At 38.7% G+C, this 14,976-nt stretch overlaps 1 protein-coding gene across 11 annotated transcripts in view; it reads left to right on the top strand.

Moving 5' to 3' along the window:
- Window positions 1-8,891, top strand: part of GDAP1 (ganglioside induced differentiation associated protein 1) — a 43,969-nt gene extending 35,078 nt beyond the window's left edge. For all 11 annotated transcript variants that reach the window (XM_070222128.1, XM_070222129.1, XM_070222119.1 and 8 more), the window contains 4 exons: window positions 2,393-2,566; window positions 3,809-3,903; window positions 4,590-4,704; window positions 5,708-8,891. In XM_070222128.1, coding sequence (XP_070078229.1) covers window positions 2,410-2,566; window positions 3,809-3,903; window positions 4,590-4,704; window positions 5,708-6,090 — 750 coding nt within the window. In that variant the 5' untranslated portion in view covers window positions 2,393-2,409 and the 3' untranslated portion in view covers window positions 6,091-8,891. The remainder of the gene's footprint in view (window positions 1-2,392; window positions 2,567-3,808; window positions 3,904-4,589; window positions 4,705-5,707) is intronic.
- Window positions 8,892-14,976: the final 6,085 nt, after the last annotated feature.

The raw sequence follows: 14,976 nt of genomic DNA, 5'->3' as shown, positions 1-14,976 counted from the left end.
TGTCTTAAAAATTATTGAGGATACCTGAGAGCTTTCATTTCTATGGGCCATATCTATCAATCTTTACCATATTAGAAATTAAAGTGAAGAGAAATTTAAAGCACAGGAACACACAAGCACACATCCCATTAACTGTCAGAGTGATGGAGTCATCACGTGTTGCTGCTGTATGCTTGAGAAAGAATAGAGTGAAAAAGCAATTAACATCTTAGTATTACTATAAAAATAGCTTTGACTTTGTGGACCCCCTGAGACTGTCTTGGGGAAGCCCAGAGATTCTCAGACCACACTTTGAGAACTGTTGCCCTTAGTGGTCTATGAATAGAATTCAGGAGATTTGAGATCTTACATGGGGAAAAAATTAAAATTATATCTTATTTTCACTAAGTTCCAACAGACATTTATTATCTCCTTTCATTTCCAATGTAGGCATGATCTATAGCACTGTCCGGAGAGCCTGTGACTTTGTTACTAAGAGAAATCACAGATATGTTCATAGCATATCAAGTTATTATAGATATCTTAAAATATCATTTTCAATTTCAATTTACCTTGAAATTAGGATAAACGTGCTGCTAGATCTTGTTAATGTATTAATAAATAGGCACCCATATTAGTATTTTATAATTTAAAATTATCTTGATAAATATATTTTAATCAGTTTCCTTTGCAGTCTTTTGCCTTGTATTTTATGCATTTAAGAACATTATTTTGGGAAGATGGTGGTGGCACACAAAGGATAAAGAATTCTTTAGAATTTCAAGGACCTTAGAAGGCCTCCAGTCTGCTGTACTCACAGAAATGTCTACCATACCTTGGTTGGGATGCTGGTGATATGCTGAGATGCTGAAAGGTCTGAAGTGTGCCCTAGTTGAGTAAATCCACTGTTGACAAGCAGTATATAGCTAACACTTCATTCTTGGTTATTCTAATGCAGTTCAGAATTGGACTCCCCTAAAGGGAATTAGACATTTGCCCACTGGTTTGAGGAATAATGCATCTTTTTTTTCCCTAGAGAGTCAGAAATAGCCTGTTGGCTAAAAAAGCTTGTTCTACATGGTCTGGCATTATGAGATCTTGCCTGAAATGCTCTGCAACCAAGTCTGAATTGTTAACGCTTATGAATGACTGTGGGATGCTCAAAAGGATTCTAAATTAAATAAATAACCTAAACTAAGCAACAAATCAATAAAGTTGAGGCTGTTCTTTTCACTTATTGGAATAACCTGGTTGGCATTTTTCAGGGGCAAGTTGAGCATCAGAAGTGGGAAGTGATACTCAAGGGACACAGCCCTCATCTTTGGGTCACGAGGTTCATCTTTATTGTTCTTGGATAGTCTCTGAAAAGTAAAGCCTTTGAGGATGTTATGATGATGTAATGAAAGAGAGCACTGCATTAGGAGTTAGATGACTTTAGTTCTTGTTCTGCTTCTAATTAGCTGTGGGATCTTGGGAGAACTTCTCAGCCTCTATATCCCAGTGTCCTCATTAACTACTACAGAGCTTGTCCAGCTCAAATATTCTATAATAATTAGAATTTGGGGAATATATTCATTAATTCATTCATTCATTAAAATTGATTGAACAGTTACTATGAGCCAAACATGATATTAGGCACTGGGGATTCAACAGCGAACAGGACATGGTCCCTGCCCTGAAGGAGTCTATAGTCTAGACTTCAACCAACAAATGAAGATTTATGTAGAACGCACTTTCCAGAGATAAAATATTAGAAATTCCTGGCGAATTCCACGAAGACTGTCATTCCACATTCACATAATATCAACAGGGTCATTCTTGATATTGGTTGGAACCTAGAAGAGAGTGGTCCCTGATCATCTTCCCATAATGAGCTTTCATTCACTTAACCCACCTTTACCAAGAACCTAAAATGTATGAGGCACCATGCTAGACTCTGGATCATAGGTTTCTTGCCCTGAAGGGATTCGTGGGGCAAAAAGATACAAACAACTAATTAAGGTGATGAGGGCTATAACAGAGTATGTACGAGGTATTTTGCATGTACAGAGGAAGGCACACCTGGCCCAATCATATTTTGGTTGTTGTAGGTGGTCAGAGGATGCTCCACAAGGAGTTGGGATAAATAACTAGGTCTTGAGGGTTGAGTAGCATTTGCAAGGTGGAGAAGTGAGAGAATGCCAGTGTGATCATAGTTTGAAATCTGGTCTGGTACATCAGTCCATTTCAAATGTTGAATGTCTGGGCTAGGGAGATATCGTCTTTTAAATGGTTTGATATAATGTTGAATATGTTAATGATGAAGGGGTTATGGTTATTGGGGGTTGGGTTTGTCGTTTTTGCTTTTGAATGTAACATCTCGTTAGTAAATTTTCCTTTAATGTTTGTGTACGTGTTTGTGTGTGCATTTTAGAGAAAACACCCAGGTTGATGCCTGATAAAGGAAGCATGTATTACCCACGGGTGCAACATTATCGAGAACTGCTTGACTCCTTGCCCATGGATGCCTATACACATGGCTGCATTTTACATCCTGAGCTAACTGTGGACTCCATGATCCCAGCTTATGCAACAACACGGATTCGCAGTATGTAAAAATCTTCAAGACCTGCTATTCTGTTTCAAGTTTCTGTTATTTCATTTTGAGACCTAACACATCTCATGGTCATTGAGAGAAGACTGGGAATGGAGTGGTTGAGTTGGCTTCGTTTGCTTCATGGACATGTATGTTATAGGTCTATCCATGCACCTGTTAGATTAATCAGTGCTTCAGCTGTTCAGCTGGACACCTATTATCCATAGGACCTGATTTCCACCTCTTGGCCTTGAGGACCAAGCTTGGATAAAACTCAGAAGAGTGGCTTGTGGAAAAGTAAGGAACCTAACACGTCCTCATGGACATTTGGACTGGGAGTCAGGAAAGCTGGGAGTCTGCTGGGGATTATGGGCAACTGAGTTCACATTTCTGGTCCTTAATTTCTGTTTCATTATGTGAGGGAGCTGGACTACAGGAAGTCTGACCGTTACTCTGCCTCTAAATTCAGTGACTGAGGATTATTGAGATTGTGGTGTGATATCCAGCTCTCTTTCCTCCCGTCCTGAGGGTGGAGTAGGGTTAGTGCATGAGATGTGGAACAGAAGGAGGTGAGCTCTCTGCACAGGCTCTGGGGATGGGAAGGGAAGGGAAGGGAAGGCGGCTGTGCTCAGACTCTGGGAACTTTGACTAGGAATGCTCAAACCCAGATGGTGTAAATCCCGAAACTATGTCCTTTCCAGCACACCACACCTCACCTTTATCAGTCCCTGTTATGATTATTATTTTTTTGATACTACTCCCCCCATCTCCCTTCCCTCCTCTTTTTCACTCTCTTTCTCCTCTCTCTTCCTGCTTTTCACCTCCTTTTATTCCTTCTCCTTGTCTTCGTAAGTACTCATATATGATTTGAAACAAGTATATAATTCTATCACCCAGAGTTAATATTTATTTTAAATCAGCCTTTTCCTCTCCCTTCATAGAGAAGTTCATTACAGAAAACTTGAAGAGTATTAAAAGGTAGATCCACCGCCCAGCACTGAGCTCTTCCGGGGGCTGGGCCTTGCTCCCAGTCCTTTCCATGGTGCTTCCCATTTCTTCCTCAGCCCATGCAGGAGGTACTGGTAGTTCCATTTTAACAATGAGGAAACTGAGGCACAGAGAGCCTAAGTCCAAGGCAGAGGCAGGGCCTGAGTTCACAGCTCATGCTCTTACCATCAGTTTCCCTACTTCTCCTTGTTTCTTGCATAGAAGGGAGGAAATAATTTTCTGTTCCAAAAATGATTTTATTATCAGGCCAAATTGGTAACACAGAGTCTGAACTGAAAAAACTTGCCGAAGAAAACCCAGATCTACAAGAGGCATACATTGCAAAACAGAAGCGACTGAAAGTAAGTAAACCAGGCGGTCCTCAATTGACATCCGCCTTTTACATTCAATGTTCTACTTTTTGAAAAGTATCAGTATTTCTAGAACATCTTCTATTAAATATCTCAAGTCACCACTACACGTGTTACCTTTGGCTTATGCTCTGCTTTTAGGAAGAATTTTTCTTTATTAGATTTGGTAATCAAAGGTGATGACAGTTGCTTCAAAAGCAGTTAAGGCTCATGCTGGTTGCCAAGGAAAGTTATCAACTGTAAAAGTAAGTTAATATCATATTCTAGGAGTCTGTCATTCCAGGTGTTCTGCCAGCTAGGCCCAGCAAGACCTCTCTCTCCATCTCACTGCGTTCAGATTTCTCCCTCACCCCTGACCCTGCAGTTATTCAGTCATGAAGTGTGCTGGAATTTCATTTTTGAGCACGAGAGGAGTCTCTCTGTGCCCCTCATGTTGTTTGCCCTCTCTGGCCATCTGGTCCCACAGGAGTTGCTAGTGAGCAGTGGGTCTGGCCCTTGGAGTATTTTCACAGCTGGGCATCCCCCTCTGCTTTGCTTTTGGTTGAACGAAGTTAATCGGTTTCTTCTCACTGTCTAGAATAAACAGGCTCCAACTCATAAGAGTTTGTATCTGCTTTGCTCTACATCGATTGTTTTTACGGGCAAACATAACCTATTTAGTTATTTCTGTTAATTAGTCAAAGCTGCTTGACCATGACAATGTCAAATATTTGAAGAAAATTCTTGACGAATTGGAGAAAGTCTTGGATCAGGTTGAAACTGAGTTGCAAAGAAGAAACGAAGAAACCCCAGGTAGATTATCATTTGTATTCTTTTTCTTTTTTCCTCGACACCAAGAGTATTTATGGGAACATTCTGAGATTTCACTAAAAACATTCTGTCATCTATTTTTTATTGTTGTTATTCATGGGCAGTTTAAATTATGATAGCAAAAATAATATTGAATTCAGCAAAACCCGGGTATCTAATTGTAACTCAGTCTGCATCTATGTGAAACATGACAGGTGAAGGATTTTTCTGCACGATTTAAGTTATGGTTGGGAGATTCCTACCTAACCTGTTTCACAAAATTGTAATTACAGTAGTTAGTTTGATTGAATAATCTGAGGAATTTCTTGAATGCTCCCTCTAGTATTTTCCTTAGGCAGGGAGAAAACTTCCAATCTGAAGTAAAGTATTAATGGGGGCCAGCCTGTGTCTGTCTTCAGGCTGGCTGGTGAGCATCCATGTATTGTACCTGTGAACTTGATAAAGCCATTGCCCAGGTGCATGCACCTGGACCATTTGCTCTCTTCTAATTGACAACAAAGTTGAAGACCATGTTACCTGAAACTTGCTTCACAATAGAGACTTTCTTTTGCTTTAGATGAGTAACTAAGAGCAGCAACCACTGAGTGACATTTCAGACCCAACTTCATGGATTTTCCTAAAGCACACCTGTTGTTTTCCTAAACCAGAGGGAAATATCTGTTAACGCCTCTGGCTCGCAGGCGCTCAACTCCTCAGAATCCTTTACAAAATGATAGACAGGCTTTGAGCTCAAGTGGTTCCAGTTTCATGTAGGGATGTAGGTGACTGACAGATGTCAAGCAAGTCTCCCTTAGCTTGGGGACATTTGCATGGACTTTATTTTAGCATCAAATTACTGGCTGAGTATGATTGTCAAGAGAATGTACCCTGGCTTTCATCTTTTGCTGTCCCCACACTTGCCCTCAAGACTGGGACAAAAGATACCAGCTAGAGCCGATCTGTGCAGGGCTGGCCCCTAATTCTGCGTGTCCTTTTCTCTGATTAGAAGAGGGCCGCCAGCCTTGGCTCTGCGGAGAGTCCTTCACCTTGGCCGACGTCTCGCTCGCTGTCACATTGCATCGACTGAAGTTCCTGGGGTTTGCGAGGAGAAACTGGGGAAACGGAAAGCGACCGAACTTGGAAACCTATTACGAGCGTGTCTTGAAGAGAAAAACATTTAACAAGGTTTTAGGACATGTCAACAATATATTAATCTCCGCAGTGCTGCCAACAGCGTTCCGGGTGGCCAAGAAAAGGGCCCCAAAAGTTCTTGGCACCACCCTTGTGGTTGGTTTGCTTGCAGGAATGGGATATTTTGCTTTTATGCTTTTCAGAAAGAGACTTGGCAGCATGGTATTAGCACTTAGACCCAGACCCAATTATTTCTAGGCTGGTCGAGATCTAGGGGTGGCAACTTCCCACTAGACCTCTGTCCACTGTTCCAGGCCCGGGGAAGAATGGCCCTGGGCAACTAGTAAAAAGCATAATTTACTTTACTCTTTGGGTAGTTTATGTGGGGAGAGGAGGCAATGAAAATGTTTTTGTGGGCTGGCAACTTTGAGCTAATCCATCCTTAAAACATGTGCAAGGTTAAGATATATAAACACTGTCAGGTAGAGAATACACCTTTATCTCCAAATGCCAGGTCAAGTTCTGAGTTATTTTTTGGGAGAAGGTTATTATAATGAACAGACAGTAATAATAACCTGTGATGGCCCATCTGGGACTGTCTGGATGTGCTGAGGGTTGAATAGTTAGCAGTTTTCCCTTAGAATTCAGAAGTCATCTTTGTTACAAACACGGGTTCAGACAGCAACAGGGCAGAGCAATGCTTCGTACTACCACTGCTAGCTTCAGACAGAAATAAGGGAGAAAAAGGGAAAAGGGAGAAGGGGGAAAAAGGGAGAATGAAGTTTATACGGTGAAGAGCAGTAGAATGCAGCCTCCAGGTGCCTCCAATACCACTCATGGCTGCCTGTCCCCTTAAGTAAACATTACATGTGACTACTTGTGGCCACTGCCCACACATCCTCCTGTAACTGAGAACCCTTGGGAAAAGAAGACAAAAGAGTTAGACAGGGGGTTTTCTTGGGAAAGGAAAACCGCCGGCTTCATGTTTACACACCTCACCTGACCTTAGTGTTAATTTTAAATCCGTATGACTCACACTCCTTGTTTTAATGAGATTAACTGCTTACGTACTTGGATGTGAGATGCCCACGGGAACATGTCTGCCTGGCATTTACATGAAAATCTGAAGTGATGTCAAAATGGCTCTTTTCTCTTCCTCCTGGTTCCCCAATTCAATGGTGCCTATGAGATATCACTCCTGTGGACCGTGTCCAGTCACTGGGGGACGTGGCCTCTACAGCCCCTTGTATGCACACATCTAAGGTCCCACCTAATCACTAGCATGGAATGTGGCTGGATAGTGAGTATTTTGGTGACTGAGAGTACTAAATATGCTCTTTCTGCATTTGGGAAGGCTGGTGTGTTAACACAAAAACTGTTTTCTATGCCTTCCATCTGTTTATTGTCATCAACAAAGCCTTAAAAGGTTACAGAAAAAGGAATGTGTAGTCTTAACCCTTGGCAGTTAATTTAGGGGAGAAGAAATAAGTGGCTAGATAGTGATGTCCACCAATATTCATTCATGATTGTCTAGGCATTTTGGGGGGTACGTCAGTCTACTGGGAAGGGACAATCCCAGTGTGTCCCATGGACACCCATGGAACTGCATCATTGAGTGTGTGCTCAGGAGACAGAGTTCGTGGTGACAGGAAGACAGAGTTTCTCTGGAGCTGGCCAGAAAGGCCTTGGGAGCAGTTTCAGCCATCTGATGGGAAGTGTGAGTAGAGAATGATGAGTTAGGGTTCCAGCAAACACCAGAAGCTTATTTGGACTGCCTTGGGTTGGTTGTGCAAAACAGCTGAAGAAGGGACTGACTTTTTCGTTCATAGGAAACAGTCGTACTTAGGAAACAATGACTTTTTGATGGTAAAACGATTCTATAATCCATTTCATGACCTAGTTGTTTTAGGAAATCTTAATGAACTGGATGTTCCCTGTTTACAGAAAATTAATAACATCTCCAGTGTAAACTCAATCCAGTAATAATGAACAGACTGATAGCCTTTATAATGTCTTAATTTTGTACCTCAGCATATTGTCGTATAAAGTATCTGAACTCATTTGTCGCTGGGACATTCCAATCCATGTATTCATAAAGAGCCACAAAATGATTATTTAGTAGTTCATAGTGTTTCAGAGTTATGTCACCCCGTTAGAAGCAAGAACTCAGACACGAAGAAATCAAACTGGGTTTTTATAAAAATCTGCAAAGACTATTTGCCTGTGTAAGGGTTGTTGATAAAGAATCAAGATTGGAAGCCCAGTGCTGGCCTTTCCTTAAATGTATGTTATTATTGAATCAGAGGAAATCTACTAGGAAGCATTTATAATTTTCTGACACGGTTTCACCGGAAGTTTGCTTGCGTCAATATCAAAGATGACGTATCGTGGCAGTTTCTCTTGTTTCATGGATACCTTTGAGTTTATACTTTTAAAATGTTTGTTTAGGGATGTAACGACCACTAGATGTTGCTGTTCATCCAGTAGTCTGAGATCGGGCGTTCTTAAGATTCAGCAAGCCTCCTGAACCGTTTCACGTGAAGATAAACATTGATGACCTTACTTTCGGAAATGAGGGCATCTTCATCAGATCATTCATCTGTAAAAAAGCTTGAGGCACGTGTAATATTGATTTCTAATGCTTGCAAGGGATAACAGTACCACACAATGTCAAGCTAAACAGCTGAACGGATACTGTTAGCAAAATAGGCACTTTTATGTGTTTTCTTTTTCACGATCCTTGGTGACTGGCCAATGTACTCCTCAGTTTCTAAAATTTGTATAAACACTACTGTTAGAAAAATGCCTGAGGTACTAAATTTATGTTGGCTATTTATGTCTTAACTCATAAATACCTTCTTGTTATTGCAATTGTATGCGTTTTGAATCCAGATAGTGGTAAATTGCTTGCTCGATTTTTAGTAATTACTGATATTGACACCAGAGTCGTAGATTTTTTGGTGTTGTTAAATGTAATAGAGAGATCAAGATACTATTCTGCCTGTAAGATCAATAAAAGTATCTAGAAAATAAATGTCCTGAAAGTACTAATTTTGTAATCTTTTTGAGAAAGCGTGTTTTTTTCATTTAAAATCAAAGCATAATGTGGTAATTAGAAAGAGTGAAATAAGTGCAAGTTAGGTATTCAAGATATTTAGTTAGAGAATTCTATATTTTCCTTATAACATAAAAATTACTGATTCATGATTTATTTAAATGCACACAATTTTATGGTTAAAATGAATGGCAGGTTAAAGAATAACATATTGATCCTGATCATCAAAGGAATTCTCTTGCATCCGGCCACCTAACAGGGATAGCATGAAAATGATAAACATCAAGAGTATTTCTTTTTAAATAGTTTTGTTACATCCTTCTTGGGTTTTGAATATTACTTTTCTCATGAAATTACGTATGTTTTTGATGTAGCTAATTCTCTTCCTTGTATTGAGTTATGGATTATGAATATACAAATTGCCATCCATGTTTCTAGCGTTGCTAAGCTTAGTCATTCTTCTAATCATCAAATAGAAACTATTATCTTTGTTACACTTTGAACAAAGCAAATCAAATGAAAGTCTATAGACTTTGTTTTTACAAACAAAACAAAAGGCAACAATATTGAATAGTCATGGAAGATCAAGTAAATGTGTAACTCTGTAGTCTGCTCGGAAAAGAAAAACACACAACGGTAAAGATACAAAGGTCAAATTAATGCAATAAATAAATTAGTGTTTAGACATACCTTCATATTGTTTATGCCAAGTATTTGGCCCATTTATATTGTTATTCTCTATTTATTCATGTCAGAACGCCTTGATTTTCTAATTCCCCAGAACGCTTGTGTTTTACTAGGTAGCGTAGTAGATTCCAAACCAAGTGAGGAAGTATAATCTAGAGTGAGGATAATAATTTTGTTTTCATTGTGTATTACATTATGAAAATGAAGAGAGGGAGAGAGAAAGAGAGCTAGGTTCATGGATTAGAAAGGCAGTGCATTGAAAGCAATACCCTGTAGTACTTGCTTCTGAGTTGAGCCCTGGATCCTGTCTTAGGAGGAAGGAAGGACTGACGTATGGTTCAGAGGCAGTGGGGTAGAGCGGGCTCCGAGGTATAAGGCAACACCAGCTCTTGAAGCTTGAGACAAAACATGCTTGTTTGGGGCCTTGATATACTCTTGGATTCAAGCAGGGTGGTGTATCTCATCCATAGTACCTTGTTGTAAAACTCCTTTGGGAAGGTTAGAAGTTTTTTGTCTTCAGTCTTTCACTTTGTTTATTACTTATACATTGGCTCCTTGATTACAATGTGCTGAGCTTAAACTCGATTATTAGGAGAAACCAGTAGAATGGGTGAAAATATAAAGATGTTAATGAAATGTAACACAAAGCATCTAGTTTCCAGGCCAACAGCAATATTCAAATCCATATGTATCAGTTAATTCCTAATCAAATAGGTAATTTTTCAGGCATGGCCAGTATTTGTAACCTAAAGTATCATCAGACTAAGCTATTCTTTGAATTTAAGAATCTGTTATTCAACAAAGTCACACATAAACATCATCAAATACACATCATAATAAAAACAGTGATGTACATTCAGAGATTCCGCATTTATTAAGTTCAATACTCAGAACAAAGTAAAGGTTTACATTGAGAAAATGATATGAACTAAAAATTATAAACACTGAAAGAGAGGTGGCTACATTGTAAAAGTGGCCACAAATTCTTCTCATTTCTCCACTCATTTCCTTGCAATGTGATATTACAAATTCTCCCATCAAGAATCCTCAGAGCATGACTACATCAGGCTCCCCAGAGAGGAATTTCCCAGAAATATTAGACATCAAATAGTGATGAGTCACTGGATGTCCATTCCAGGCCGAGTGGAGGGCCTCATTTTGTTGTTAATGCCGTCAAGTCAATCTGACTCCTAGCGACCCTGTATACAGCGGAGCAGAATCCTGCCCAGTCTTTTTTTTGTGCCATCCTCTCACCTTCTAGCACTATGTCAGACAATGCTCTGCTGCTATTTGTACAGTCGTCATGGCCAATATTTTTGGAAGTGAGCGGCCAGGTCCTTCTTCCTAGTCTGTCTTAGTTTGGAAGCTCTGCTGAAATCTGCCCACCATTGTGACCCTGCTGATATTTGAAATACCAGTGGCATAGCTCCCAGCGTCACAGCAACAAGCAGCTGCTACAGTATGACAACCAATAGATGGGTAGTGTAGTTCCTCAACTAGGAAGCGAACTTGGGCCGTGGTGGTGAGAGTGCTAAATCTTAATCGCCAGACCACCAGGGCTGGCTAGTGGAGGGCCTCATGAACACCCCGTTAATTCCCCAGGCAGAAGTAAGGACCATGCCCTAGCATAAGCCCTAAGTTACACCAGAGTTCTTCTATCTTGGCAGTATTGCTATCATGGGTCAGATAATTCCTGTTGTGTCGAGCTGTTTTATGTGTTGTAGGATGTTTGGTAGCATCCTTGGACTCTACCCACTAAATGCCAGTAGCTCCCCCTTGACCCCCTGCTGTGATGACCAAAAATGTCTTCAGATACTGACAGATGTTGCCTCGGGAGAAAATCATGTGCCGTTGAAGACCACTGCTCTACACCCACCTAACAAAGTCTAAAACCAAACCCTGACTAGAGCTGCAGGGGAGACAGATATGGGAGGCTGGGTCCTACCCAGTTAGAGGTGCTCTGGAAGCATCTTGGATCTCCACATATCCCCCATTACAAAGCAGAAACCCAAACCTACACAATTTGAAGGTTATTAGCCAGTAATTGAACGGCCTACTAGAACAAGAATCAATACCTTTCAGAGGGAAGATAACAGAATCCAGAGCCTTTATGAGGTATCACTAACAGTGTCCAATGCACAGTAAAAAAATTACCAGACATGCAAAGATACAGGAAAATAGGATCTATAGTCAATGAAAACAGTGACAGCAAACAGGAACACAATGTGATGTGACTCGAATGTTGGATTTAGCAAAGATTTCAAAGCAGCTAAAGGAAGATGTATGTTCATAGAATTAAAAGAAAATGTAGTCCAATTGAGTCAACAGATTAGGAATCTCAGCAGAGAAATAAAAACCGTAAAAAAGAACCAAATGGAAATTCCTAAATAGAAAATTACTGAAGTGCAAAGTTCACTGAATAGGTTTCATAGCACATGGGAGATGGTAAAGGAAAGAAAAAGGAACAGAACCTCAGGGACACATGAATAATATCAACTCATCTAATAATAATTTCCTAGAAAGAGAAGGAAGTGGGAATGGGGCAAGAAAAAATATATAATTAAATAATGCCCAATTTCCCCAAATCTGATGAAAAACGTTGACTTACAAATTCAAAGAAAATCAGTGAACTCAATGAAAGATAAATACCAAGAAAGCTGCACATAGGCACAGCCAGACTGCTGAAAACTAAATATAAAGAGGGAATTTTGAAAGCAGCCAGAGGGGGAAAAAGATGCATAACATATGAGTGAACAACTGTATGCCGAGTTCTTATCAGAAACGGTGGATGTCCGAAGACAATAGAAATGTCTTTAAAGTGCTGATGGGGAAAAAATCCTCAGAATTCTATATTGAGAGAAAATACCTCTTAACAAACTGAATGAAATGACATTTTCAGATAAACGGAAGCTGAGAGAATTGGATCCAGCAGGCTTGCAAAACAAAAAATGTTAAAGGCCATTCTTCAGACTGATGGAGCAATGAGACCAGATAGAAACCCAAATCTAGAGAAAGGAAAAAAAAAAAATAGAGTGCCAGAAACAGCAAGTAAGTGGGTGGTATAAAAGATTATTTTTATTACTTCATAATTTCTTTAAAAGGCAGCTGACTGTTTAAAACAAAAATAACAACATTGTAAGGTGGACTTTGTAATATATGTAGAAGTAAATATGTGACCAAAAAAGCACAAAAGTTGGGGGTGATAGATAAATGAAATTATACAATTGTAAGGCTATTAGATTTGTGGAGTGCAAGGTATGAAGTGTGAGGAGGAGTGGGTAAAGTGTAAGTAACAAGTGGGAGGTAGGAAAAAGGAAGTGTGAAGTGTAAAATTTTAAATAGTACCATTTTGACCTGAATAGATTCTGGTAACTTAAGAATGCACTGTTAGCCTTGGAAAAATGCTAAAAATTAATTTTTAAAAAAGAGCTAAGAAACCAATAGAAGGGATAGAAATAAAATGCCAATGAAAGGAGCAACAGAATGAAAAAACAGAAGTGACAAATGGAAAACAGCAAGGCGGTAGACTTAAACTCACCATAGCAATAATTATATTAAATGGAAATGTAATGAAAATTACATTAAATGTAAAATGTTCCAGTCGAAGGTCAGAGATTGTCAGATTAGATTAGACTGCAAGACACAAGTATATGCATCTACTAGAGAGATACTTTAAATTTAAAGCTACATATAAATTGCACATCAAAAGATGGAAAGTGATATACCAGGCAAATGGCATAAGAAAGATGATGTGACTACATACATTTCAGAAAAAGTAGACTTTAAGACAAAGCATTTTATGAGAGATAAAGAGGGACATTTATAAATCATAAAAGGATCAATTCATTAGGAAGACAATCATAAATATATACGCATCTAATAACAAAGCTTCGAAATTCATGAAGTGCAAACTGAGTTGGAAAAAATAGTGGAGTTTACCACCACTCTTTCAGTAATTAACAAACTTGTTTCTTGTTACTTCAGTAATGAACAAGTAGACAAAAATTAGTTTGGATATAGGATATCTGAGCACACTATCAACCTACTTGAGCTAATTGACATTTATAAAACATTGTACCCAGTAACTGTGCAATAAACATTCTTTTCAAGTGCTTATGGAATGTTCGTCAAAGTGGACATATAGGAGGTCATAAAAGAAATCTCAATTAATTTCCAAAGATTTGTATATTACAGAGTGTATTCTAATGACTATAACAGAGGTAAATAAAAAATCAATGACTAAAATAGTTAGGAAGTTTGCAAACATTTGGATATTAAATAATACATGTCTAAATAACCCACAGCTCAAAGATGAAATCATGAGAGAATAAAAAAATATTTTGAGTTGAATAATAATAAAAATACTACATACCAAAACTTGTGGGATACAGCAAAAGTAGTACTTAGAGGGAAATTTATAGCTTTAAATGCCTATAATAGAAGAGAAGAAAGATTTAAAAATTTTGATGTAAGCTTCCACCTTAAGAGCCACAGACAGAGAGTAAGTTAAACTCAAAATAAGTAGAAGGAAAAAAAATAATAGACTGAGTGCAGAAGTCCATGATTTCGAAACAGAAAAATTAACAAAGCTCAAAATTCATTCTTTGAAAGATTAGTAAATCATTAAGCCCCAGTAAGACAAATCAAGAAATAGATAAATATAAATGATCAATATGACAAATAGGAGAAGGAATACCATTACATGTCTTACTAATTTTAATAGGAAAATCAAAGAATATTAGGAAAAAATTGTGCCAATTTAGCAACTAGATGAAATGGACAAATTTCTTGAAAAACACAACTTAACAAAAGTGACTCAAGAAGAAGTGGAAAATTAGAATAGCCAAAGAACTATTAAAGAATGTGTAATAATAATAATGAAAAAAACCTTTCCACAAAGGAACTTAAGGCCCAGATGATTTCATTGATAAATTCTATCCTGCATAAGGTAAGAAATGATAGCGATCATATATAAATTCTTTTTCAGAAAATAAAGAAGGGGATGCTTCTCAAGTTCTTTTATGTGATCAGTATAACGCTGATACCAAAATCTGACAAAGATTTGTTAGAGGAGATCAGAGACTGTTATGGACTGAATGTGTCCCCGCAAAATGCATATGTTGAAACCCTACCCCCTGATATGATGGTATTAGGAGATGGGGTCTTTGGGAGGTAATTAGATTAGATTTAGGATTAGATGAGGACATGAAGGGGGAACCCTCATGAAAGGGATTAGAGTTTGCTTAATCTCTGCTCTCTACCATGTGAGGATACTGATGAAAACACAGCAGTCTGCAACTTGGAAGGATGCTGTTACCAGAACTTGACCCTCTGGCACCTTGATCTTGGACTTTCAGCCTCCAGAACTGTGAGAAATAAGTTTCTGTTGTTTATAAACCACC

The sequence above is a fragment of the Equus caballus genome, chromosome 9 (genome assembly GCF_041296265.1).
Source record: "Equus caballus isolate H_3958 breed thoroughbred chromosome 9, TB-T2T, whole genome shotgun sequence".
In the NCBI taxonomy this organism is placed as follows: domain Eukaryota; kingdom Metazoa; phylum Chordata; class Mammalia; order Perissodactyla; family Equidae; genus Equus; species Equus caballus.
This window is presented reverse-complemented; position numbering and strand designations above follow the sequence as displayed.